This window comes from Rhamphochromis sp. 'chilingali' (assembly GCF_963969265.1).
Source record: "Rhamphochromis sp. 'chilingali' genome assembly, chromosome: 15".
NCBI classification, from domain to species: domain Eukaryota; kingdom Metazoa; phylum Chordata; class Actinopteri; order Cichliformes; family Cichlidae; genus Rhamphochromis; species Rhamphochromis sp. 'chilingali'.
Genome location: NC_137942.1, coordinates 31135469 through 31163440, shown reverse-complemented (window position 1 = coordinate 31163440; position 27972 = coordinate 31135469). Strand labels below are relative to the sequence as shown.

The 27972-nt window shown below is 41.6% G+C and overlaps 2 protein-coding genes and 1 long non-coding RNA gene across 3 annotated transcripts; 1 reads left to right on the top strand and 2 right to left on the bottom strand.

Moving 5' to 3' along the window:
- Positions 1 to 78: 78 nt before the first annotated feature.
- Positions 79 to 27688, top strand: LOC308410930 (all-trans-retinol 13,14-reductase-like; the record flags this gene model as incomplete). The annotated part of the gene is made up of 12 exons (XM_080904598.1): positions 79 to 244; positions 925 to 1107; positions 21142 to 21280; positions 21437 to 21539; positions 22266 to 22461; positions 22548 to 22745; positions 23747 to 23866; positions 23978 to 24116; positions 25250 to 25359; positions 25468 to 25634; positions 26262 to 26421; positions 27325 to 27688. The coding sequence occupies 12 exons, from the start codon at positions 79 to 81 to the stop codon at positions 27474 to 27476; spliced, it is 1833 nt and encodes a 610-aa protein (XP_080760724.1). The 3' UTR covers positions 27477 to 27688.
- On the bottom strand, positions 12359 to 16354 carry LOC308411348 (uncharacterized protein; the record flags this gene model as incomplete). The annotated part of the gene is made up of 6 exons (XM_080905232.1): positions 12359 to 12909; positions 13548 to 13705; positions 14051 to 14110; positions 14229 to 14273; positions 15188 to 15356; positions 15508 to 16354. The coding sequence occupies 4 exons, from the start codon at positions 16352 to 16354 to the stop codon at positions 14104 to 14106; spliced, it is 1068 nt and encodes a 355-aa protein (XP_080761358.1). The 3' UTR covers positions 12359 to 12909; positions 13548 to 13705; positions 14051 to 14103.
- Positions 16770 to 19997, bottom strand: LOC308410931. The gene is made up of 3 exons (XR_013974308.1): positions 19889 to 19997; positions 18105 to 18214; positions 16770 to 16881 (listed from the first exon to the last, which is right to left on the bottom strand). It is a non-coding gene; the product is annotated as an uncharacterized lncRNA (long non-coding RNA).
- Positions 27689 to 27972: the final 284 nt, after the last annotated feature.

Sequence of the window (27972 nt, the reverse complement as noted above, 5' to 3'; positions counted from 1 at the left end):
TCTCCTCACTGCTTCGTTCTTACCTCTGATCTCTCTCCTGTTGTCAGTGTAGAAGGTGCAAAGCTCCCTTCAGCTAGTATGTGGTGGTGGCTGCTTGGTCTATTCAGCTGCGTGCTGCTGGCGGTTATTGTCATTTTCTTTTTGATAGTGGGGCAACGCTACAAGGTATTTAGTGAGTCGTGCCTGAGACCACCCGGACCCCTTGTCGCTGACAGCAAACTCAGGGATGCCAGGCTGAAGAGAGGTAATGTATGCATGGGAGCAGTGCTCAATTTGGTGACTACTTGATGCTTAGTTTTTACTCAGTTTTTATTTAAGGAATGAGGAATTTGTAAAACTCTGCTAATCAAGACTTCTTACTTGTGCTAGTCATAATAAATCCTTAAAACTGAGAAGAAGTACTAATTTTCCTATTAATGTTGATAGTCAATGGATCAGTTTGTCAGTATTTTGGTTTATGAGCAACACCTGCAAATTTAAGATAAGACTTTGTTGATCCCACGACGAGGAAATTTGTGCGTTACCACAGCTCAAGTACAATGCCATTCCCTTTGACCTCAGCTGTAGTGTTAATTACACTAAACATTAAGCTTTTCGTTTAGTTACCACAGCTCAAATCACCAGTGTTTTCTTACATTTTCTTGTCATTTTTTAGCTTCTGAAGAAAATGTATTTTTAGAATAGAAAATAAATAATTTAATACACACAACTTCATAGCTGTTATTCATAAAGAATTTAATATTTACATGTAAATTGAAATTTTGTGTCAACCCCTATTTGTTTTTCTAGATCTAGCTATACAAACATCTGAAGTGGATCTTTCTGTGGAGGTTGCATTGCCATCAGAAACCTCTGTTTCTGTCTCGTGTGTCTAGAAACCCTCACAATCCTCCATCAGGCTGATTTGAAATGTTTCCCCCACAGGATTTCGTGTGGACCGTGTTCCTGCTGATCTGGACGCAGTGGTGATTGGCAGTGGCATAGGAGGTTTGACGGCAGCAGCACTTTTGTCCAAAGCTGGGAAGAAGGTTGTAGTTCTGGAGCAGCATGACCAAGCAGGAGGGTGCACACACACCTTCCAAAATAAAGGATTTGAGTTTGATGTGGGTAAGCTGCTGAAGGAAACACACACCAGTCCACAAAATAAAACTCACAACAATATATCTTTAAAACTGTTAGGATGCCTGGGTCGTTGACCCAGGGTTTTTGAGTTTACGATATTATTTATACTGTCTAGTTTTTGGTTTCTTTGAGTTCTGTCTTATGGCTTATGTCTCTGTCTTCTTTAGTTGCTCTGTGTCCCCTATCACCTGCATCCCCTTGTCTAGTTCGCATCTATGTGTATCTTAAGTTCCTATATCCCCGTGTTCAGTCAGTGTTTGTGTCTGCCCTGTTCCCACGTCTCTGTTCCCTCTGTAGTGCCTGCATGTGAGTCTGTGTCTTTGTTCAGTCTGTGTTATGTGTTTCCTGTTTTACTTTGAAGGTCTCCGTCTTTTCTCAGTGTGTTCACTTTACGCTTCTTTGGTCTCGTCAGTTCTGATTTGCCCCAGCTGTGTTTCCCTCCTGTTACTCATTTCCTGATTGCTCCCTCTGTGTATTTAAGCCCAGTGTTTCTCTGTGTCGCGATCTACCGTTTTCTTTGCTGTGTGTTTTGTCTGTCCTCCGGTATTAGTTTATTTTTTTGATCGTTTCCAGTTATGTTATATTTGAGTTTAACATTAAAACGGTTTTTGAGTTTACATCTGTCTCTGGAGTCTGCACCTTGGGTCCTTTTCCTGTCTGCACACAGCCGCACCTAACAAAAACCAACAAGACAAACTGCTAAAATGCTCAAATTTATAGCTGGAGTTTTAAGCCTAATCTCATATGCTCTCTTGTTGAGTTCAACACATCTTAAAATTAGCTATGGTCAAATTTCACATTCATTTATATATTTTTTTTAAATCCAAATTTAAAATGATTATAAAAATTAAATTTTATTTACTATCAGAACCATGAGGATTGTTATTCAGTTAAGTACATTACCATTAATAGGATGTTTTTCAAGAACAGGGTTTATGGCATGAACTTGTCAGTGGTGAATATTTCTGTCAACATTCGGCTGTGTGCAGGCAGGAGTTAGACCCAAAATGCAATCTCAGATATGAAGGATGAACTCAAAAACCACAGCTTTATTGCAGGCAAACGAAAAGGCATACAACACAAAACTAAACTAAACTGAGAAAGAATAAACTAAACTCGCCGGGAAACACACAGAGAAACACAGCCATGAGGGGAAAAAGCAACACTGACACAGCGAAACACAGGGCTTAAATACACTGGGGAATAATGAGGGGAATGAGACACAGGAGGAGAGCACAGCTTTGAGAAATCAGACATGACAAGAAGTGAAATTCAATACATTCATGTAGGACACAGACCTTCAAAGTAAAAGAGGAAATGTAACAATGAGATGCGGACTTGACTAGGGGATACAACTGACAGGGGAGACAGAGCAACTGAGAAGCACAGAGACCAAACATAAGGGAGGCACAGCGTACAAGGTTCAAGGTTCTTTATTTGTCACATGCATAGTTATACAAGTATAACACACAGTGAAATGTAGCCTGACACGCTCCTCGACATGTGCAAAAATTGGGGGGGGGGTGGGGGGGGGGGGGGGGGGGGGTGTAGAGGAAGAACATTATATATATATATATATATATATAAGCAGCTGGATAGCGTAGTGGTTAAACTACACGCCTTTGGAACAGAGGATCGCAAGTTCGATTCCTGCCTGGGGCGTCTGTATCCAGTAAGGGTCCTAAGGCTAGACCCCCTATGCTAAGCAAGCCTACCGCAGACATGAGCGAGACAGATAAATATGAAGGCATGCCGGCTCGGACGTCGCCCGGATCAACAAGGTCCGCGTCAGGTGTTGAGGAACCAGGGCACCCTGACGAAAAGTGGGCTACTGGAACAAGAAGGCATCGGTGGGCAAGGGACGAAAACAGGGCGTTGTTGGAATGCTACTACGCAAGTAACCCCGGCGGAAGGGGCTACATGAATAGGATGAGGGACCTATGGATTCTTCGATACCCAACATCCACAATGACGGCGAAACAACTAGTAGCTCAGTGTTCCAACATTCGAAAGAAGGGACTGCTCTCACAGCTAGAGATTGACGAGGTACAACACAAATGCTACGGCAAGGAGGAGTCAGGACGCCAGGTCAGGGGGGAGATATCATCACCCCCACCCGAGATTGGGTACATAGCCCCAAGTGCGATAGGAGAAGGATCGTTGAGTGCGAGAGGAACTGACCTGAAAAATAGGATCATGGCCAAGCTTGAAACCTGGATCCCCCGTAGCCGGTTACCAAGATTACGTGAAGTACCCTCAGAAGGTCTGCTAGATGATGTTAATGCAGCACTACGGGCAATACCTACAACCACGATTACCGACACTAACAAGCTGATCTACAGTACGGCAGCAGTGATCAGTGAGATGCTTGGCTACAAGTTGAACAGCCACAAGGGGCAGTACCCTCCATGGAGAAGGAGGCTAGAGGGCAAGATCAAAGTAGCACGGAGGGAGGTTAGCCAACTAACAGAGTTGCAGAAAGGTGCGACAAATAAGGTGCCTAAGAAATACAGCAAGCTGTCCATACCTGAGGCCTTGGAAACTGCCAAGCAAAGACTCACAGCCTTGGCCAGCCGCTTGAGGAGGTACACCAGAGAGATAGAAGGCAGGAGAATAAACCAGCTGTTCTCCACAGAACCAGCAAAGGTGTACTCTCAGTGGCAAGGGAACAATAAGAGGACAGCACCACCAAGGCTGGAGACGGAGCAATACTGGAAGAGCATATGGGAGAAGGATGCAACCCATAACGGCAATGCTCAGTGGCTAGTGGATCTGAGGGCAGACCACAGCGACCTCCCTGAACAGGGTCCAGTAACCATCACAGTGGCAGATATCCAAGAAAGGGTCTCCAGTATGAAGAGTTGGACAGCACCAGGGCCCGACATGGTTCACGCCTACTGGCTGAAGAAGCTGACTGCACTCCACGAGCGTCTGGCAGCACAAATGAACCAGCTGCTAGTTAACGAGAGACACCCGGAATGGCTAACTGAAGGCCGGACGGTCCTGATCCCCAAGGACCCCAAGAAGGGACCGGTCCCCTCCAACTACCGACCAATAACCTGCCTCAGTACTACATGGAAGCTCCTGTCAGGCATCATATCGGCTAAGATGAACAGGCACATGGGTCAATACATGAGCGGGACACAGAAAGGAATTGGCAAGAATACCAGAGGTGCAAAACACCAGCTACTGGTAGACAGAACAATCAGCCGAGACTGCAAGACCAGACTGACCAACCTGTGCACTGCCTGGATTGATTACAAGAAGGCCTATGACTCAATGCCCCACAGCTGGATACTGGAATGCCTAGAATTGTACAAGATCAATGGGACCCTAAGAGCCTTCATCAGGAACTCAATGGGGATGTGGCGTACAACACTAGAGGCCAACTCCAAGCCCATAGCACAAGTTACCATCAAGTGCGGGATCTACCAAGGAGATGCTCTGTCCCCACTGCTGTTCTGCATAGGCCTGAACCCCCTCAGTGAGATCATTAACAAGACTGGCTACGGATACCGACTACGGAACGGAGCAGTTGTCAGCCACCTCCTGTACATGGATGACATCAAGCTGTATGCCAAGAGTGAACGAGACATCGATTCACTGATCCACACTACCAGGCTATACAGCAATGACATTGGAATGTCGTTCGGACTGGAGAAGTGTAGTCGGATGGTAACAAAGAGAGGGAAGGTAGTCAGAACTGAGGGGATTGAACTACCAGAAGGCAACATTGCAGACATAGAGGACAGTTACAAGTACCTGGGGATCCCGCAGGCAAATGGGAACCATGAAGAGGCCGCTAGAAAGGCTGCAACCACCAAGTACCTGCAGAGGGTCAGGCAAGTCCTGAGGAGTCAGCTGAATGGTAAGAACAAGATCCGGGCCATCAACACATACGCCCTGCCCGTGATCAGGTACCCTGCTGGGGTAATAGGCTGGCCAAAGGAGGAGATAGAAGCCACTGACATAAAGACAAGAAAGCTCCTGACCATGCATGGAGGGTTTCACCCCAAGTCCAGCACCCTGAGGCTGTACGCTAAGCGGAAGGAAGGGGGCCGGGGACTGGTGAGTGTCAGCACCACAGTCCAGGATGAGACAAGGAACATCCAAGAATACATTGGGAAGATGGCCCCAACTGACCGAGTGCTCAGTGAATACCTCAGGCAGCAGAAACCCAAGAAAGAGGAGGGAGACGAGGAACCATCATGGAAGGACAGGCCCCTGCACGGTATGTACCACCGGCAGATAGAGGAGGTGGCTGATATCCAGAAATCCTACCAGTGGCTGGACAAAGCTGGACTGAAAGACAGCACAGAGGCACTAATCATGGCAGCACAAGAACAAGCTCTGAGTACAAGATCCATAGAGGCTGGGGTCTATCACACCAGGCAAGACCCCAGGTGCAGGCTGTGTAAAGATGCCCCAGAGACAATCCAGCACATAACAGCAGGGTGCAAGATGCTAGCAGGCAAGGCATACATGGAACGCCATAACCAAGTGGCCGGCATAGTGTACAGGAACATCTGTGCCGAGTATAACCTAGAAGTCCCGAGGTCAAAATGGGAGATGCCCCCAAGGGTGGTGGAGAATGACCGAGCTAAGATCCTGTGGGACTTCCAGATACAGACGGACAAAATGGTGGTGGCTAACCAACCGGACATAGTGGTGGTAGACAAACAGAAGAAGACGGCCGTAGTGATCGATGTAGCGGTTCCCAATGACAGCAATATCAGGAAGAAGGAACACGAGAAGCTGGAGAAATACCAAGGGCTCAGAGAAGAGCTCGAGAGGATGTGGAGGGTGAAGGTAACGGTGGTCCCCGTGGTAATCGGAGCACTAGGTGCGGTGACTCCCAAGCTAGGCGAGTGGCTCCAGCAGATCCCGGGAACAACATCGGAGATCTCTGTCCAGAAGAGCGCAGTCCTGGGAACAGCTAAGATACTGCGCAGGACCCTCAAGCTCCCAGGCCTCTGGTAGAGGACCCGAGCTTGAAGGATAAACCGCCCGCAGGGGCGTGCTGGGTGTTTTTACACTGGGTGAATGTGCAGTAGTAGCAGCAAGCAGGTGAATTCTGTACATTAATATGAATAGACATCTGACTATTTTACAGGATAGACAATATAAACATATTTAAAATTAAAGGAATTGAAATGTACATTGTTCCTTGGTTTAGTGTCTGGAAGAGTCCTGACTCAGTCAATTATAGATGATGTGAGAGGGCGGGTGTGTGTGTTTAGGGCACGGATGGCTTGGGGATAGAAGCTCCTCTTGAGTCTCTCTGTCCTTGCCCGGAAGATGCGGAACCTTCTACCAGATTGCAGAAGTTGGAACAGTTTGTTGCCAGGATGGGACGGGTCCTTCAGTATCTGCGCTGCTCTAGTCCGGCATCTCCTGGTGTAGGTGTCCTGAAGCGGGGGGAGAGCAATCCTGCAGCAGCGTTCTGCTGTACGGATCACTCTCTGGAGAGCTTTTTGGTCCTTCACACAGCTGTTCCCAAACCACGATGTCATGTTCTGTGTGAGGATGCTCTCCACAGCGCCTGTATAGAAAATCCTGAGGATCTTTGGAGAGACCCTGAACTTCTTCAGTTGTCGTAGGTGATACAGGCGCTGCCTAGCCTTTTTGGTCTGGACCTGAATGTGGGCAGCCCATGTCAGGTCTGAGGAGATGTGGACACCAAGATACTTGAAGGACTGCACCCTCTCCACTGGAGCTCCATTGATGATGATGGGCTTGTAGTCTCTGTGCTGACCCCTTCTGAAGTCCACCACCAGCTCCTTGGTCTTGCTGACGTTCAGCTGGAGGTGGTTGTCCTGGCACCACAATGCCAGATTCTTCACTTCATCCATGTAGGCCGCCTCATCGTTGTTGGAGATGGCACCCAACACCACTGTGTCGTCAGCAAACTTCACAATGGTGTTGGAGCCATGGGTGGCCACACAGTCTGAAGTGTAGAGGGAGTAGAGCAGTGGCGAGAGGACACATCCCTGAGATGCTCCTGTGTTGATGGTGATGCTGTTGGAGAAGCACCTGCCCACCCTCACCACCTGAGTTCTGCCAGTGAGGAAGTCCAACACCCATGCACACAGACGGCTGTTAAGTCCCAGATCCCTGAGCTTTGTGAACAGTCTGCAGGGCACTATTGTGTTAAACGCTGAACTGTAATCAACAAACAGCATTCGCACATAGTTACCCTGTTTCTTGTCCACGTGGCTGAGAGTGGTGTGTAGGACGTGGGCGATGGCATCCTCTGTGGATCTGTTGGATCTGTAGGCGAACTGCAGCGGATCTGTGGTGTCTGGGATGGAGGAGGAGATGATGTTCTTCAGCAGCCTCTCAAACACCTTCATTACTACCGAGGTCAGTGCAACTGGCCGGTAATCGTTCAGGGATTAGTACAGAATGGTGTACGTCAGTTTAATGCTGGGTGGTGCTGCAATAGTAACTATCCTCGGTCAGAAGGAGAGGCTGACATCCAGGGATTAGATTACCACAGGTGGAGTTTATTGGCGGTCAGATGGATGGTACAGGGAGGTATGGCATACAGTAGGAGGATGTGGAGAGGTGATATGGTGTGGTTTCTATGATTAAGAACAGGGTATGCATTACAACATGAATACAGATTAAAGATTAAGAAAACTGGCAACAAATTCCTCCACTACAAATCAGTCTGATACCACTTCTTACAGGGTTCAGGTTTACTAAGGCACTACCCAAAAGGCGCCACAAGAGGGCACTCCAACACAAGAGATGACCTATTTACACTGATGCACTTAGTAAACAGCCCCTACTTAGCCACTACATAATACAGTGATATTACAGTATACAAATTCACATAAATTGACAGAGGGAACAAACAAAGCTGTAACAAGCCCAAAACAATCAAATAACTGGGCTGCCATAGCTAACACTAACTAGCACATATACTAAAGGTAACTAAAACCAATACACACAAGTAGCAGTGTAACCATCTTAAGCATGGAACATTAACTCACGTTTATGTGACGCACACCATTCCCAACAAATACAGGATGGGCTATTTGCTTCCCTTCCAAGCAGCTCTCTCCTCAATCGTTAGCCCAGGAACAAACGAAGACCATCTAGCTCAGAAGTCCCATGAATCCCATCACTGCCCAGAGGCTGCTGGGTAATGTAGTTCACACTAACACAGGCTTTTCTACACACAGACAACAATAAATACTGGGATAGATTACAAACACACAAAACACTGGGTCACACCCAGGACCCTGACAATTTCCAAGTATATTATGCACACAGGGATGTTTACATAATTTAATATTATTTATCTGAAACTTGTTACATGTTGTGAATGAATGGAAATAAATAATAATAGAGATCCCAATTTGAGAATTCATCTTGTTATAGAGACCAAAAATGTCAAAACTAGTGCTGTCAGCGTTAATCTGGTTAAAATGACATTAATGCCATAACTGCATTAATGCTGCAAATCTCCGTTAGCTAGTTAACGCGGATCGCCCCGTGCATGGAGCTGCACTGCGTCAACGCGTTAGCACAGTTAGCTTGTTAATGTGTGTTGCGTAATCAGTTTTACCCCGGTTCTTTTTATTCCTCGAGCATCCAGAGATGGCACCGGACTCAGTAGTCATTTTCACAAAACCTTTATTCATCTTTATTCATCTTTACTCATCTTCATTTACCCTCATTTAAGCATGCATCTTCTAGAAGGGAAGACTTGCCAGGCCAGTGCCCCTCTGCAAAATCTACACTCCTTTGTCTGTGAAATACAGTTTTGTAGGGGCGACCCTATCATAAAACCCCCCACGGTGTGCTGCAAACTCTGTGTCTGTGTCTATGTGCACGAGCACATGAATGCCTACATGTGCGCGTTCCCGCGTGTCTATGTGAGTGCTCGTGTGTGACTGTGTACGCATACCTGTGTGTATGTGTGTGCACATGAGTGAGTGTGCGTGTGGATGTGTGTGCGTGACAGTTAAAACACTGTGGGTTTAGGTGACTCCCTAGAGGTCATAAAACCCATCTCCCTTCCAGACCACAGTTATCCAGTTACAAATGTTGAGACCCCCACCCAAACATCCTCTGGGGAAATTCCACTCAGCATTAACTCCTCTCTGTTTTACTTTCACAGTTCAAGTAGGGGAGGGGTCTCCTACAATCTACTCCTAAGTTCACGACACAGTGAGGCCTTTATTATATTAAGGGCAGTGTCTCTACAATAGTTCTACATTCTAGGTTAACACATTTCTAAACTCTAAAATAAGCTAAACATTCTACATGTGTTAACGCTGTGCAGCCCCCGCTTTAATGGTTATGGAGTTAACGTCATTTTAACGAGATTATCGCTGACAGCACTAGTCAAAATATATTTAATTGCTTTAAACATTCATGACACATAATTCAGTCCAAGTAGATTAAACATGTTTATTTAATGTATGGGCAGTGTTGGGAAAGGTTACTTTTAAAATGTATTCCATTACAGATTACAGAATACATGCCCCTAAATGTATTTTGTAACGTATTCCGTTACGTTACTCAATGAGAGTAACGTATTCTGAATACTTTGGATTACTTAATATATTGTCATGCTTTTTACAACTACATGAATGTGATTTATTACTGTTACTTAAGGTCCACAGCTCCGAACCGTAGTAAAGGGACCTCTGGCTAATACGTCGGGTTCCGTGTCGGGCTCGTAGCCGAAAAATAGCTTTACTTTGTTGTCTGGGTCAAGTTTGCTTGCGAGAGACAGAGAGAGGTGAGAGACGGCGAGAGGCGTTGAAAGACTGCTCCAACGGAACTTATTGTTTCGGAGAAAACATGAACACGGGTACAGTCGAGTCTTAATAGCGTACTTACAACTAGGCTCGTCAGGCACTCTTCTTGGCTGCAGTGGTTATTATTATATTTACATGCTTCCATCTCCTGTTTCTCGGTGACAGCTCATACTTTTCCACTCTCATTTTTCTCCCTCCTCGGGCTCACAGACAAATAACAGGTATGGCAGTCCCTGCAGCACGGACTACACTGAGGCTACATTCTTTAGGGTAGCGTTCTGCCTATTGCCTTCATATTAAATCATTTTTAAAAATATTTCTTCACATCATTATGAGACACAAGATTGAGACAAAGGCATTAGAGCCTCTTAATGCGTGTTTTTTGGGGGTTTCCACTGGCGTGGAATTACCAAAAATAGAGAGGGTGTAGCCCAACATATGAAACAGGAAAATACCTCTGTGTATTATACATGTTGTGGCTAGCTCAGACAAGGAGGAGACAGAGGTGTCATTTAGTCTTGCTTCCCCGAGTTGCCAGGGAGCACAGCCGTTCATTTTCCAACAGAAACGCACGGCCGATAACCCAACTGCTCGGCATGGCTTAGCACAGACCTTCCCAAAGTGTGGGGCCCGCCCCCGGGGGGGCGCGCAGAGCCATTGCAGGGGGGGGCGCAGAATGAAAAGGGGGGAGAAAAAAACAAAACGCTTAGACACTGCTAGCACAGGGTGCCCACAGAAACACAAAGCAGGAGATGAAGCATCGCTGAATATGTTTCCAAACCAACTTCATTCTAAGCCAAAGACTAGAAAATATGGTGAAGCATATCTGCCCTTTGGTTTCACCTGCACAAGTGCCAAGGTAGGTCTCCCCTGCAGAATTGGTTTTCCCTGTGTCAGCAGCGCTGGGCTGTTCAAATCGCGGACAAACAGGATCCTACAGTTGTTTATGTTTTTAAACCCATTTTGCACAGAGAGGCATTTTTTGAAAAATGTATTGATAGCAATGTTGAATATTATTACACATGAAAAAAAAAACTACATGTAAAATAATTACACGTGAGGCCTCTGCCTTTCTAAATGAAGGGACAGTAACATGCCGTCTGTATGTAAGCGTGTAAAACCTGCAGATAGTCAGATTAACAGTCGTTTGTCTCTATCTGTTATTCTGCAATTTATCTCATGTAAAAAAAATAACGTGCATACAGCGTGACGTGAGAAAGGCACATACCTTTGACATTAAGTGACCAACTCTGTATTCCTCGTCCACACGTAAACGCAAAAAATGAGTTTAAAAAAATCTCCGTTTTCGGTGATTCGAAACGCCGTTTACGTGTGGACGAAACAGCTGCGTTTTCAAAAATATCCATGTAGGTGTGGACGTAGCGTAAAAGAGTTAGTAGTTTATTTTATTACTACCTGTAATTTTTTGCAGATTACTTGTATTTGCTTAATTGTTTACGAAATGTTTGAGGTGTGAAATAAACCGAAATGGAGCTAAATATGGGTGTGTGTGGTTGGAGGATGTGTTTGTGCGTGCGCGCGCGCGAGAAGGGGGGGGGGCGCGAACATTTTTCTTGTAAAACAAGGGGGGCCCAGCAAAAAAAAGTTTGGGAACCACTGGCTTAGCACAACAACAACAACAACAACAACAAAAAGGCGCTCTCTCACCCAGGAAACACACAGTTGCAGAGAGAGCGTGTCATCCTGTAACCATGGCAACTGTAACACTGCCCCTGGAACAACAGAACATAGCTGTCAAACAAAACCCAAACAGTCCTGACCCGCGACAATATGAAACAGGAAAATACCGCCGTGTAATCCATTTATTTCAACAAAGTAACTGTATTCTGAATACCACCTTTTTAAACGTTAACTGTAACAGAATACAGTTACTCATATTTTGTATTTTAAATACGTAACGGCGGTACATGTATTAAGTTACTCCCCAACACTGTGTATGGGTGATGTAACCCATTATGCAGTACTATCCATTTTATGACTGCACAGTTACTTGATTCCTTTATCGTGAAATTCTTAAGAAACCCTTAAAAACTGGTTCACCTAAATGTGAGAGATTAATTTGGTTTCACACTGTAAAAAAAAAAAAAAAGTCAAATTTACGGTAAAATACCGGCAGCTGTGGTTGCCAGGAATATACCGTGTAAAAAATGTGGAATCTGTAAAAGACAATACGGTATACTGGTTTTGTAACCCTAATTTCTAAGGTAGACAACGTATTATTTTACCAAAATCATGATAGAAAACAAATATATTTGTCAATTATACAGCAATTTAATGTAAAAAATGCAACTTTCCATAGCTTTTTACGGATATTTGCAGTAAAAAAAAAAAGTTATATAATAATATTTACAGTAATTTGTTGTTAATTTAACAGTAATAGGATAGACCCTACTATTGTAAATAACTGTAAAAATAACAGAAATATGTTAAATCTTATTAAAACCTTTGACAGTAAAAAACACAGTGAAATTGTATAACAAATTACAGCATTTTATTTTGACCAGATACATTTTACGGTAAATTCCTGGCAACCACAGCTGCCGGTATTTTACCGCTAAAAATACAGTACAATATGAGGAACATAAATGGTTTACCGTACATTTTACATTTGCAACTGCTAAATATAGAAAAATCTAAAGATGCTCATATACAACCAAGGTAGAGAATATTACTGAAACAATGAGAAAATTTGACATACCATTTGAAAACAGACTAAACATATCATTTTCTCTATTCCTACAAAACAGCATAGATCTTGAGAATACAGCATGTGTCCATATATATGGCTGGTAATCCATGGAGGAATGAATAAACATGAAACAAAATATTACCTGCCCCTGACCTATCAACAGTAATGAGTCACTGGGTCCTGCCTTGGTGAAGGAAAGGACTCGGTGGAGTTTCTAATGCGCATGGTGTCGAAGATACAAGCTCTGCAGGAGTACTTCAATGTCCATCAGGAGTTCACTTTGGACTGGCAGGATCCCCTCTGCAGCAAAAAAATGGACAAAGTTTGATCAGTGCTTGAGCAAAATGCACAGAAATGAACAAAACGTGCTGCCAAAAACAGATCTAATGATAAATGATTTCTTAAGTGTAAAATATACAGTTCTTAAAGGATAGCTATTGTCAAAATGCAACATGGGCTGTTTTTTTTTTTTTAACTGTAAACGAGACAAACATATCTAAAAGCATAATTACGTTTTTGAGATTGACCGTGATTTTGTTTTGTGGTCAATAGCCAGTGAATGGGAATACTAGGGGGCCGGGGCATAAATTTGAGCGCATCAAAATCGATACAGGGAAAAAAAAAAAAAAAAAAAAAAACAGCCCAGTTTGCATTTTGGCAATAGTTATCCTTTAAATCTACTTTTGTAAAAGTGATACACAGACAACGCAGCCCTAATCACAATCATAATTTGTTGGAAAACGTATTTAAGTTTCCTATTGATTTATCATAGAACTTGAAGTTAATGGCTGAATGCATGGTGATGAGACCTATCATTCAATCTACATTTTATAGCGTATGAAACTGCTCACCTGGACATGAACCTGAGCTCGGCTGATTAAAATTAGTGTCTCCTGTCCATCTTTCTTTAGCAAAACTTGAATAATACCACTGCTTACCTCTCATTGAATCTTTGGGTGCAGACTTAATTGAAGAGCCTCGTATAAACAGGCAGGGTGTGATGTTTAGGGAAACCAAAGAATACAGGCGCCATCATTTCTGCCAGAAGACTCATGGGGTGCAACGAAGCTTTCATTGTGGACTGGCTAGATACCTTCTGCATTCAGAAAGAAAACAAGAAGGGCATACACCATAAACAATAATAACTGACAAAAATAATGAGACAAGAAATTAAAGTAACAAAATAAGTGCAAATCAAGTTTCCCTGTGTTACAGTGTAGCTGAATGTTTTTCAACAATTTGATTTACGGTAAAACACATACCAAATATTTCCAGCCAAGGTTTGTTTCAATCTTCAGCATGTTTTTCCTGCCATTGTCTTGAAACTGTTCCATCTGTCTCTCTCATTTGATGCTGTTTACAAAAACAAAACAGCAACATTGTAAAGGGAAAAAGGAAAATGAATTTAATGGAGAAAAAAGATTATGACCTGAAATCTCACCATTTCCTGAGAGTCACAGGTCCTTTGAGTATCCTTATGGTTTCTGCTCAAATTCATTGTCTGAAAAGGGCAGGAACAAAACAAACCTTTTTAATCATAATAAAGACAAAATTAGATTTAGAGACAGACAACAAAGAAATGTGTAAAATATCTTGTTGAATCTGTTTACTTTACTAACCTTGAAAGAGACTCTTGGGTCTTAGCTGTGCCACCACCCTTAAACCTTAAAAACACATGCATCAGAAAACCACTGCAACAAAATTTCAGATGTCCTCCACTGACATTTTTATTGTCTTGAACATATTTTGACCTCCACACACTTGCTGCTAGTCAAATATATTGCTTTAAACAAATAAAGGCAAAACAAGCATCTAAAGCTTGTCCTGGCATTATGAAAAGAAAAAAGCCAAAACTGCTTAAGCTCTACACTTAAAGTCAACTAACAAATGTATATTAACCATTGTCAGGAAAACATGAATTTGAACAAGCACATAAGCTTGTGACATCACTTTTGCAGAAACGTACAGCTACAAAATGCTATAATAACAGTTAAAGTCAAGTAATGTGTGTAACAGACAGTGCTGTTTAAATTTCAATGTTAACAGTTCAGTGCAACACTTAACTTGTTTGCTAATTAGGGCAATACAAAATTCAAATAGTTTAAACTCTGTTGTATAGAATATAGAACATCTCTGAAACCTCAAAAGTAGAGTTCTCAGTAACAATTCCTAGTTAGAGGGATTGTTTAAAGATATATGGTCAAAACCTCTGAAAAGCATGCCTGTGATAACAGAAATCAGGTAAGAGCACAATACTCAATATCAGCTGGGATAACTGAAAACATAAACAACACAGTAGTTCCCAGTCAAGGTACAGTTAAGCTGACTGTACCGATCTGTTCAAAATGTCTCTAAACGGTCTCTCGCCACTCGTGATCAGAGAGATCGGCGATGAGGGTGAGTACTCTTGGGTTCACATGCAGTGTCTTCTTCTTAGTTTTTTCAACTTTTGTTCCCTTCTCTGGGTTAATGTTGAAGAAACACCTTGATAAACACAATAATCCATAATAAAACACTATACAATGAAGAAAATAAAAAAAAGAAAAAGGGAAAGGCAAGGGAAAAGTAAAAGAATTACCTCTGAAGAAATTCAAGTGTGGAGCCAAGTTCCAGGGGATAGTGGATGTTCAGGCAGTAGTAGCTACCAATCATCAGACAGATTGCAGAGATGAAGTCAGTTATTTGGTCATTTACAACTTTGTGGTCAATGCTGAGCATGAACAGTCTCGATGCAAAGCAGGAGGATCCTTGGAATGAAATACAAGTGTAAAAGAATTAACTGTAAAACCCCCTTTACCATTCAAATGTGTCTTAAAATAGTGAAAGTGCAGACATTTAATATAGCGTATCCTTGCATTAGCTTAGGTTCTGTGCACACTGTACTAATTTTCAACTCACCACAAACAATGACACATGGTGTCACAGGCAGGCTTTCCACTTGGACTTCTTTTGCCAGACATGTTTCATCAACATAGTGGAAGAGGGTCTCCTCTTTTTCATCAAAATAGGAGAGGAGGAGGAGCATCATATCTTTCACGTCTTCTGAGCAGCCCTTCAGCTGTCCCCTCTGCATTCGAAGCTTTATGACAGCCTCCAAGACACGCTTGCTCTTGTCTGCACAAGTGGTTTTCAGAAAGTCCAGAACCCGTTTTCCCTTCTTTTCCAGACTGGTGAGGAAAGTCTCTTTCAGCGGTACCCCAGTAAGTTCTTCAAAATGGACTGTCATTCCAATCGCCTGAAACAAAAAAGGCCACTCTTCTTTGAGGGTTTGCATGTCTGCTCCGCTGTTTATTGCTTTGCGCTGAGAGTAGTAGGTGCATTTCATTAGAGTTTTTACTTCTTCATGACTGAAGCTTGTCTGTTCACTGAGAATCTTCATACGTTCCTTCTTCTCCTGCTGGGTTTCCAGTGTTTCACTGACTGGCAAAAACTTCATGTCCCACTTTATGCAGCCATATGTGTCTTGAACAGATGCTCGCTTTTCAGGTGTCACTTCATCGGTGTCATCTGATCCTCCCTGTTTGCGCTTCTGTAACACTGGTGAAGTAGACCTCTTCACATTTTCAATTCGTGCCTGAATCTGTTTTACCAAAGAGTGGTACCCCTGTCCTACCACATCCCCCTCTATGACATCCTGCAGTGACTTGGGATACAACGCAACCAGTTTTTTTGCAATTTCAGTTGAGGCTCTTCTACTTGGAGAGGCACAGGCTTTCATCATCTCCTTCACAATGATGCGGATCATCTCCCTCCGCAATCGAGGCTTTGGTCTTTTCTCTCTCTGAAGACACTGGATCAAGTCTTCTGGAAAATCTTCACTTGGAATTCTAAAGTTATCTACCCAGTCTAGAGAATATATTGGACTGGGTGAGGGGGAGGCAGAAAATGAGGAGCAAGAAGATGGAGACGATATGCTGGCCTGGCTTGAAATTTCCATATTTGGTGCTGTAAAACAATATCACAAACAATAGATTAATTGTACTTTTTGGACCTTGGCCAAAGCATAATAGAAAAAACAGAAAGCCCTTCATGGCTATTGTGCAATGAAATCATAATACTTACTGGTTTGTTTCCAGGCAGCCAGCAGTTTTCTTGCCTGAACTGGTCTCAGGACAGTGTTCAGATCAGTCTCACTGATGAACTGCAAGTCCTCAGATGTCTCCACTCCTAATGATTGTAGTGCCTCCACTACAATTTCAAGGATTGAGGCAGACAGGTCCGGCAGCACCTTAGTAATGGAACTCCTTATGCTGTCCCCCATTTCCGAGATGTCTGATAAAAGAATGTGAATAAAGGTCAATTTACACCAAGTTGGTACCTTTGGTCTTAAAACATGAAGCTGATCTTGCTTGATACTACACTTTTATACAGTGTTACGTAAGTACCAAACTAACAGCACCATTATTGTGACAGCACACTGTGTTTCAATGGAACCATTTGGTACCCATACTTCATGTAAGATGTTAATGGATAGAAATCAATTAAGTCAATGATGTTCACACACTGCATCTTTTCTTTTTCCTTTCTCACTGAGTGCAGATGATACTGAGAATGGTATTCTGTCACATGCACCGACACCAGAAAATAAACACTGTCATTCTTAATCAAAATGAGAACTACTTCACCAAACTCAACAGAGTCAGAGCCCCCTGTGACAAGGAAGTGTCCTTTCTTGTACTGTGTTCCCTTGTACATCATTTCTACTGTGACCTTTGTATTGGTTTCAGTAAAGTCAAACATTTGAACTGCTTCTTGAATGGCTTTACTGTACAGCACTGAGTAAAATGGAGAACCATCTTTGACCTTCAAGACAGACTGACACAATGACCCTGCTGCAAGATAGGCTTGAAACATCTGATGTCTTTCAGAGAGTGTATGGCAGAGGTTTTTCGAAATTTTTCAGATTTCTGGCACACCTCTTGAAATAACTGTGCTTACTTTCAAAGCGCATTGTCCATAATCTTATCAGTGGGCCAAATTTCAGAATCAGTGCTGGGTAATGGCGTAGAAAATGGTGTTTTGGTCTCAGGTTGCATTCTGGGAACAGAGCTTTTCTTGACTCTAAATATTCTTGAATAAGAATATCAAGATATGCTACCTGAGCCACTGAAATTTTCTGAGCACACACCATGTCTACAATATCTTTCAGCTGCAGAGTTAAGTTCCACACATCATCTGTGGGGTCTGTCACTGTGTCACCAACTATGAGAGGCAGCAGTCGGAGGAAGTTCCAGTTCTGTATAGCCTGTCCTGAGAGTTTAGCTGCTTGAGGACTGACCTCAGATGGCTTTGTAGAAGCATCAGAGGCATGGTAACTAAACTGTTTGATGCGTCGGTTCAGAGTGGAGTAAGTGAACCATGCTTTTTTCTTTATGAAGTATTTCAGATACAGTGCCACATCATAAGCCAAAACTCCCTCAAAGATATCATGACCTAGACATGGTGGCAAGCCTGGCATACAAACGTTGAAGTATTTCAGTGAATTGAACACTGACCTGAACTTCACTCCTTCGACGTCTGGTGTATTGTCAATCTGGAGGCGATCAACAGCAGAGTTGTAGTTCTCTTTGGTACGTTCTGGTCCACACAGATTTGGGTCAGCACCCTGAAATTCAGATTTCATTATCAGGCAGTACCTGCAGAAGTACTTTGAAGAACTAAAGTTTTCAGTGAAGCCACCAATACAGTGAGAACCCAGATTATCACCAGCAATGCAAAACAAAGTTCCTTTGACTCTAGTTTCATCTGATGCAACAATCCCACTGTCCTCCAATTCTTTCAAGTCTGCCAGTAATTCAGAGAACACATTAGCATGACCAAACTCTTTAAAATCTTTCTCCCTGCACAGTAAGACAAGAGACATGTGATCTGTGTCTGAGTGTACATGAAGTGGCAAGTTTGCCACTGATGCATATACAGCTAATACCTTGTGTTTTGTCCTTGCAGAGCCTAAAGGGTTAGCGACTTCAAAGGCATCCTGGTAGAGTACTAGCTTGAGACATGATGGGTTTTGACCAAAAAAAATCATTTGATTTAAACAGCTTACTATCACTTAAGTCACACAGAACATCAACAGGAGGCTCAGTAGAGGGCTCTTCTGATTTCTGCCACAGATCAGACTCTAGCAGACATCTCAAAGTCTCTCTTAAAGGCACATAATAGGCAAACCTATCTTTTCTGTTTTCATCTCTCCCTAAAAATATTTTCTTTGGTTCCACATAGTTGAAGGCTTTTTTAAAGATCTGAGCTCTGGAGTGCACTGTCCTCAATGGCCCGGTATGACATGCAGAAAAAAGATCATAGCTTTTGACAGACTCGCAGACTTTGTTGATGTCCTCCTCTGATAATGATGTGTCATCTTTTAACAGTGATGCAAGTTTACCCAAACTGTATGTCTGTCCCAACTCATGCATGTTCTGCATTTCCTCCACAATGTTCTGTATGGTTGAAGCAGGCAGTAGAAACTGACCCTGCAATTTTAAGTAGAATAGTGAAACGTTTCTCAGAAAAAGATCACAGAATTCAGGGGGCATTTCCATATTATCTTCATCTGTAATAGACTGTGCAGCAGGCTCGGAAATCAAGGGTACAAAGTCATCTGATGTGGTTGGAACAGATGATGATTGACATGCAGACTCTCTATATAAATCACTAATGCTGCTGTCTGAAAACTCTGTGTTTACGTGACATGTGAGCAGCAAAAGATGATTTAACTCTAAAGGTATTTGTGCATCCTCTTACTGGACAAGTGACCACGTGTCCTTCCACAATATGGCTCTTCAGATGAGCTATTAACTCTTTAGAGTTCTGACACTGACGTTCACACATCGCCATTGCACATGTAAACGAAGAAACCACCACCACACCAGTGACATGGGTGGGGGCAGTGTCTTCGGTAAAAATGAGCCTTAAACGCGCCATACCTGGTGTATGTCTGCTTGCAGCCTGCTTCAATACACCGAAAGAAACTACGTGGCTCATTCCGATGCAGTTTACAATGAAGCACGTAGCCCCTTGATGACTGAACTACCTTACCACAGAAATTACACATTAACATAACTCCAAGTACTTTGGTAATTCCTCCCTAGCGAATTAAGCACGCCATATACAGAAACTAATCCAGAGCAATGCTTCCCTCGCAACAGTAATGCTAACTCAACTCACAAATGCTAACTAAATTCACAACCTCACTCATAAAAAACGAACTGCTAAAATTATCTATAAACGCTGGGCTGGTGGATTTTTATAACAGAGATAACTTGAAGTTGCATGTACTCACCTCACCTCGAACTAATTGTAAGCTGCCAGGATGTCTACAAATTCCGAAGATGCTGTGGTCCAAGCAGCAATAAATGGCGCTAATATACGAGTTCAAAACTGTGTCCGTTAGTGAAGCCAACTTGAGTCTCCTGCATGAAAAAAAAGAGCGGTTGGCACACAGCTCAGCAGCGCGCCGCGCTATTGGTCATTTTCAGGTGACGTCATCCCGCAATGTAACGTCGCTCTTTGTTTCTTTAGGAGGAGGTTCGAATTTGATCAGAAGTCACGTCTGCAGACCGCTGCAGCCACGTCTTACCTTGCTTCCCCTTTTTTTGGTGAAATGGTTCGCTCATACTGCACAATGTTGCTACCAGATTTTTTTTCTCTGCAATTCGAACGTAAAACGTCTGTACACAGTTTACCAGCAGTTTAGCTACCAATCAACAGCGATCACACAAACTCAAAATTTAAGGTGGACCCACTTAAGGTGGTCTGATAATATGGCGTGAAACACAACAACATATAGTTGTTTTAAAATAATAATTAAAAAAGATTATTGAAATCAATTTTATTCACAACCATGAACTTTATTTTTAACATCTTCTTTTGCTGTTGATTTTTTTATCAGAAGGTTAACAATGATATACTGCAGGCCTAACTTTTAATCTGTATATCAGTATCTGAATTTTAAAATAAAAAAATACTATCAGTTTTATTGTCTTTCACTGCTGATATTTGCTTCTTTTTTTTTTTTTTTTTTTTTTTTTTGTTAATGGTATGTACTGGTTGTTTTATTACGGTGGACCCTATTTTTTAACATCTTGCTTCTGTAAAAATGAATGTTTTTGTTTGCTTAAAAATCTACAGCTTTATACTGTGAATTCCAATGTGCACAACCCCAAAAGATGTAGTTTTACTCAAATAATACCGTAAAATCTAAGTTTTTCAGACATTTTCAACATTACAATATGTAATTGTAAAATGTATGCATATTTATTTGTTTTCACAGAAAATATTTATAATTTCAACATTTTATTACAGTAAAAAACAAAGTTTTATCCAGTCTCACAATTAACGGTTATTCAATCTATTTAATACAGTAAAAGGAAGTTTTTGGTTTTACGCTCCATTACCGTTGGAATTTGACGGTGTTTTGATGTATATTTTACTGACTTTTTTTACAGTGCACTGCTTGTGCTTTCTTTCTTTTTTGTTTGTTTACATTTTTGAAAAAATGCACAAGTGAATTTAAACCCATTATGTTACCACCAGGTATCCATTACCTGGGTCAGCTTCATGAGAACAGCTTGTTGAAGGTTGCTTTGGATCAGATCACAGAGGGACAGCTGCAGTTTGCAAGGCTGGAGCAGCACTTTGATACAGTGATCCTAGGTCAGCATGACCAGCGCAGGTAGATCAGATTTTGTTACTTGTTTCAGTATCCCTGACTTTCGTTAACTTTTTTGCCAACTTTCTATTGCAAATGAAACAAACTGGATTTCCCACCTTTAGTGCCACATCTTTCCTCACTTTCATCATAAATCTTCCAATCTCCCATCATTCTCAGGGAGTACCATGTCCATGCAGGGAAGACTGAAATGGCAGTCAGCCTGAAGAATCAGTTTCCAGGAGAAGAAGAAGCCATTGATGAATTAATGAGACTGATGAAGGTAAAAAGGGACAGAAGCAAGGGTAATCATAAGGAAGTGGATGCCTCAAAAAGAAGGGTGCAGGGATTATGCAATGGACTAGTATATTAAAATGTAAGGCATAAGCAAAAAATAAAAAAACCCTCAAACATCTTGCAGCAGGAATTTTAGCTTTCCTTGTGATATCAAGACTATCACCTTGTTTTACAGGCACCGCTTCAAGGAGGATCAAATGCTTGCTTGTCCACTGGATATGTACTTCTCAAAAAAGGAACAAGAGACTCTAGGAAATCTAATTCAAACTACTATTTTTCTGTTTTATCTGTTTCATTCAGTTCCTAACAACTTACCCTGTCCATATCAATACAAAAATCCAGCATGAGTTTTTTCCATTGAGCTCTATTTTGTTTGCAGTACTTACTTGTTTACACACATGCAACTGTATACATGTCCAACAATGTGATGAATCAGCTAAACAGAATGGGTTGTAGCTTAAAATAGTGGATACTTATTAGAAGCCAAAAATCACCAATTAACTGATCCAGTTCCAGAAATACAATCAGTATAGCAATCTGTTATCAGATGACCAGTTCTGCTCTTCCCAGATGAACTTGGAAGAATTGCTCAATAGATTTTGGCACCTTAACAGTAAAACCGTTGAACTGCACTTGTATTATAAATGGTGCCAGATAAGTAAAGCGTAGATAGGGCTCTCATTAATAAATATGACTGTGTGCTCTCTTACAGCTTGGTTCACAGAGGACGCCACTTATTGCCATGTTGAAGATCGTTCCGTACTGGTTGGTTAACTTTCTCATCCGGACTGGCCTATTACATTGGATATCTTCAGTGTTTCGTCTTGCAACAACCAGCCATTCAGAATTAATATCCCACCTCACACAGAGCAAGGACTTGCAGGCACTTTCTGCATACCTGTTCTATGGTGCTGGACACACACAAAGGCATATTGCCACTCAGATCAGACGGTACATTGTCTTCATGGTTCTGTTTCATCTTCTTCTCTTGAAGGCGTCCCTCCTAAAGACTCCAGCTTTCTCATTAATGCCCTCCTCCTTCACCACTACAAGCGTGGTGCATACTATCCACGCGGGGGCGCAAGTGAATTTGCCTTTCACATCATCCCAGTCATTCAGCAAGCAGGTGGTGCAGTCCTAGTCAGGGCTCCAGTGCAACGCATCCTTGTCAACGAACAGGGGAAGGCGTATGGTGAGTGGGACAGGGGGAGAGAAAATAACTTCATATTTCATGTTTAATTTCTTGACAAATTCTTTGAGGACAGTCTGATGGCTTGTTGTGGGTCTAGCCGAGTGTCCAAATGGACACAGCTTGAATTACTAACTTGTATGACTGCACAATGTACTCAAAGTATACTAAGTTTGCTGAATGTTTTCTGTTGCAAACTACAGCAGATCTTTTGCAATATTAAATGTCAACCTGTCAGTATATGCTATATGGGCAAAAGTACTGGGATATCTACACATTAAACCCACAGCAGCTCACCTATGGAAACTCAAGCCATGAAGCTCCTGAAGCACAGTTTCTGAGTTGATTGTAATGCCAGAAGAACTTTGCAGTGACTAATTCAGCAGAGTTTTATGCATTATTATACATCTCAGTGACCATATTCTGCAATTTATATGGTCACTTCATAGCTTAGTTACTGTAGTTCCAAAACTCCTCCACTTTGCAAAAATCCCAAGTACAGTTGATTGTGGAATATCTAGGAGGAAAGAAATTTCATGAAATGGCTTGGCATCCCATTACAGTACCATGCTCTAATTCACTGAGCTCTTCAGAACAACACATTCTTAATCCTACTGCACAAAACCGCAACAACCAGTGAGACAAACTTATTTGTCAGACCAGATTATTAAAAGTAAGGCAGTTATCTCTGTTTACTTAGTGGTTACAGATAGTAAAATGAGGTGGCAATTAGTGGCAAATGTTTTGCTGGTAGAATTTTAGTCACCTTAGATATTAGGTCATTGGTAGTAAATTTGTAATGTCATGATGGTTTTAGACTGGATAACTTTATTGAGAAATTTCTTTGTCTTGAAATTAATGTCTCAGGTTATCTGAAGTTTGGATTTACTGTTTTTCCAAAGCAACTCTACATTATCTGAGAAACAGGAGCAAGTGTGATCCAATGTCCAAAAACGATATCTCCACCAAGTAATAATATCAGGATAACACTTTGTATCTTTCAGGTGTGGTGGTTCTTAAAGGACAAGAAGAGATAGAGGTTCTTGCCCCTGCTGTAATTTCAAATGCTGGAATCTTCAACACCTTCCAGAAGTTTCTACCTCACAATATACAAGAAAAACCAGGTAACAGTCGATGTGTTGCACTTGTTTTTGATTTTAATTTGATATGAGTGTCATGCATTTCCTGAAGTGTCTTTTGCCCTCTAAAGATTCTATATGTTTTCTGTTGTATAGAGATCCAGTCATTGTTGAGTATGGTACATCATGGCATGGGTTCCTTTTTGGTCTTTGTTGGTCTGGATGGAACCAAAGAGGAGCTAGGCATTGTTTCCAATAACTTCTGGATGTATAACGACAATGACTTGGACTCACTGTAGGTTTTCCTCTCTTCTTTCATTCCTTCATCTCTTTGTAGTTTATCTTTATTTCTACTTGTAACTTCTATCTGATTTCTTGTCAAAGGAGCTCGCAAAGAAAAGCGTCTGGACTTCTTTAAGTTGCTTGAAGACGTTTCACCTCTCATCCGAGAAGCTTCTTCAGTTCTAAGGTCAAATGGTGGAGAGTCCCAGATATAAACCTAGTGGGAGTAACCCCCCACAGAGGGACAAAAGGACCCCCTGATGATCCTCTAATCGCCTGAGCCAAGGTGTGAAACTGGGTGTGGGTCCCAATCAGCCAGAGTTTCGGGTGTGTTCATTGTGAAACCTGGCCCCACCTTATCATGCGAATTCCTGAGGTCAGATGGCCCAGGATGTGAGTGGGCGTTAAGGCGTCTGGGAAGGGATCTCAAAACTGGATTATAGATGGCAGAGAGTTGGTGTCGTAAACCCCCGCCTCTGTTCAAAGATGGTCGCTCACAGTGGACATAGATGGCTTCTTTCACTCCTCTTTCAAACCATCTGTCCTCTCTGTCCAAAATGTGAACATTGGCATCCTCGAAAGAGTGTCCTTTATCCTTAAGATGCAGATGGACTGCTGAGTCTTGTCCTGTGGAGGTGGCTCTTCTGTGTTGTGCCATGCGCTTGTGAAGTGGCTGTTTGGTCTCTCCAATGTAGAGGTCTGGGCATTCCTCGCTGCACTGTACAGCATACACCACATTGTTTCAGACCCAGCAACACGCTCAGACAGAAACTGGTTCACCCGAAAGACAAAACGCCAAAACACAAACATAACAATGTGGTGTATGCTGTAAGTCCAGACGCTTTTCTTTGCAAGCTCCTTTGACTACGATGACCTGGATGACTGAGAACCTTCACAGACATATCCGATTTCTTCTAAAATCTAGTCAAAAATTGTATCTGGGTCTATACTTTTTTGTCATTCTAGTGTTCCATCTAAATATTTCCATGTTTATGTGTTTTATAATAATAATAATAATAATAATAATAATAATAATAATAATAATAATTCAACCCTATCTTATCACCATTGCAGTGTATTTAACATTTAATGGATTGAATTAACAAATTTTCTTTTGTGTCTTTGTACAAAACATTGTGTGAGAAGCATGGAGCAGTATTCATCTCTAAGCAGAGAGCAGGTTTTGGGAAACATTCCCATGATGTTTATCACTTTTCCGTCTGCTAAAGATCCAACAGCCAGCATCAGACATCCAGGTAATGCACATTTGCATGGACAAAATTCACCTGTGCATCTTTGATGCACCACTCTGACTGTTTGACAGTAGTACAGTACCCTTTATTCTTCTTCCTATCTCTTCACAGGTAAGTCCTGTATGACTTTGTTAACCATGGCACGCTATGAATGGTTTGAGGAATGGGAGGGGACCAAGCTTGGGAAACGGGGACAGGACTACGTGGATCTGAAGAACAGTATGGCCCAAGAGCTGCTGGAATGGGCACTAACCATCTTCCCTCATCTGCGAGACAAGGTGTGTGTAGATACTTGTGAATGTGTTCATGGTCTGCACAGACAATGTATTCTGATTGATTCATTAATGATCTAAATTTGATTTATCACATTTAGTCAAATTATGCAATTAACTTAATCTGTTTGCAAACTAAGCTAACGTGCATTACTCAACAGTTTTCTGTTCAAAAGTTGCTTTTTAGTCAGGGTTAGTTTTTTTTTTTTTTAACTGTTTAGGGTTAAAAATGGACTTGTAGAGGTGCTGAAAATCACTGAAAAGGCTTGAATTTGAACCCTGTGACATCTAACCCCTCATGGGAGAATTCTCATCTATGCTTTGAAGAAATTTAAAGAAAAAAAAAGACTTTGTCATTGTTAGCTCCATGTTCTCAGCTCATTGTCATCCCTTTCAAGCTGGAAAGTCCAAAAATGTTCCGGCTTCCATCACTTGTCATATGTATGCTTTTGTCGTTTTACAACAGAACTGCTCTGAGTTTTTTTAATGTCCACAATTTAACTGTCAAAAAGCAACACTAACATCTCTGTATATTTCATTATCCGCTCAACTTGTACAACAACTAGTTGAAATTTCACAGTCCCAAACTCTATTGATAAATCCTCTATTAATTTACACGTGTATGTTTTTCAGGTAGTAATGGTAGATGCTGCAACCCCTCTAACAAACGTCCACTATTTGGGTGCTCCAAGAGGTGAGATGTATGGAGCTGAACACAACCTGGAGCGCTTCAAGCCAGAAGTGATTGCTAAGACACGACCACAGACTCCCATCAGCGGTCTCTATTTAACAGGTGATTCTCATTCCCCCAGCCATATCTACACTTACTAAGATTCTCACTCACACAGTGACAATAATTCATCTTTGTCACAGCCTTTTAAGAAACAAAAGAAAAATACTCCAAGAAAAGGCCATGGGTGGTAACCGGTAGTTTGTTTCTGAATGCACTTCCTTGATTCTTTGAAAAACATATGTTGTTTATTTCTTATATAAATATGAACCAAAATTCAACCAAATAATTTCTTACAACTTAGATGTAAATGAAAGTTTATTATAATTACACTTTTAATATATATAATTATTTAATATAATTCCACAAGTTCAAAAAGTGGTTAAAAAAAGGCCGTTTAAAACCCTCCTGTCGTCTTACTGGACCTTTGATAAACAAAATAGATTTCCACCGCACCCCACAGTGTTCTCTTAAGCTCTTAATTAATGGGAGGTTCCAAAAGTTACCACAGTAATGAAAATTTTTCCAAAATTAAAAATGTAATTACAGATTTAAAAAGCAAACTAGCTTAAGTATATTCTTACTATAACAATAATGGCTAAAAAAGTATGATTCCCAAGAATTTAACAAAAATGGCCCCAACAATCTTACTCTACAAACTCACCCATATGGAAAAGAAATAGTAAAAACTTATATGATTTACTCATGAAAGTGGCCACTTTCCCATTACTTTCATACATTGTTTTAGTAAGTATCCAAAACATACAAGTTTCATTATATAATTTTTCAAGGGATCTTATATCTGTTTTCACTCTTGTATGCTTTTCATACAAGTTTCACACAAGACAGATACAAACTTTATAAGATTTATATATATCTTTTCCATATGGGCAACTACAAACTAGTTCTTTGAGTATATGCAAACTCTGAGTGCAATGATTTCCTGATGTTTCTGTGTGTGTTCAGGTCAGGACGTATTTTGCAATGGCATGGCTGGAGCTCTTCACGGTGGACTGCTTTGTGCGTCAGCTGTCCTCAATCAGATCCTCTACATTGACCTTCTAGCCCTGAAGACCCGCCTCAAACGTAATCAGAGTAGTCACAAATTAACCTGGTAGCTGTGGTGGAGTCTGTGTTCTTCTCGAGTACATAAAATTTCACGTCCGTCTCGAGATAAGATTTAATGCTTTTTATGATATATATCTTTGGATAGTTTCCAGTCATGCTGTAAGGTCAGCTGAATTAAATGTGTAAACAAATGTGTGAGTGATGAATACAAATCTGCACGTCCACCACCATAACTGCTTCTGCTGTAGCTGTTCTTGGATTCTTTAAAAGTGATAAAGACATTTTAAACCTGCTGCCAAATGTCACCTTCATTCACTTTTCATTGAGCTTTCATTTAAAGAAAACCTCACCAGTTGCATGTGAGATGCCTGCAATAAACCATTACAGTGATACCTTTAATAAACAGTTAAGCTATTCATTTACAAGTCTTTTTATTGACATGCTGCAGCTTCCCAGGAATCACCAGATTCTTCCGACCGCTCCCTTTAGGGGTCACCACAGTTGATCTATTCTAACATCCTCTTCTGAAACATTAATCTTCTGCAT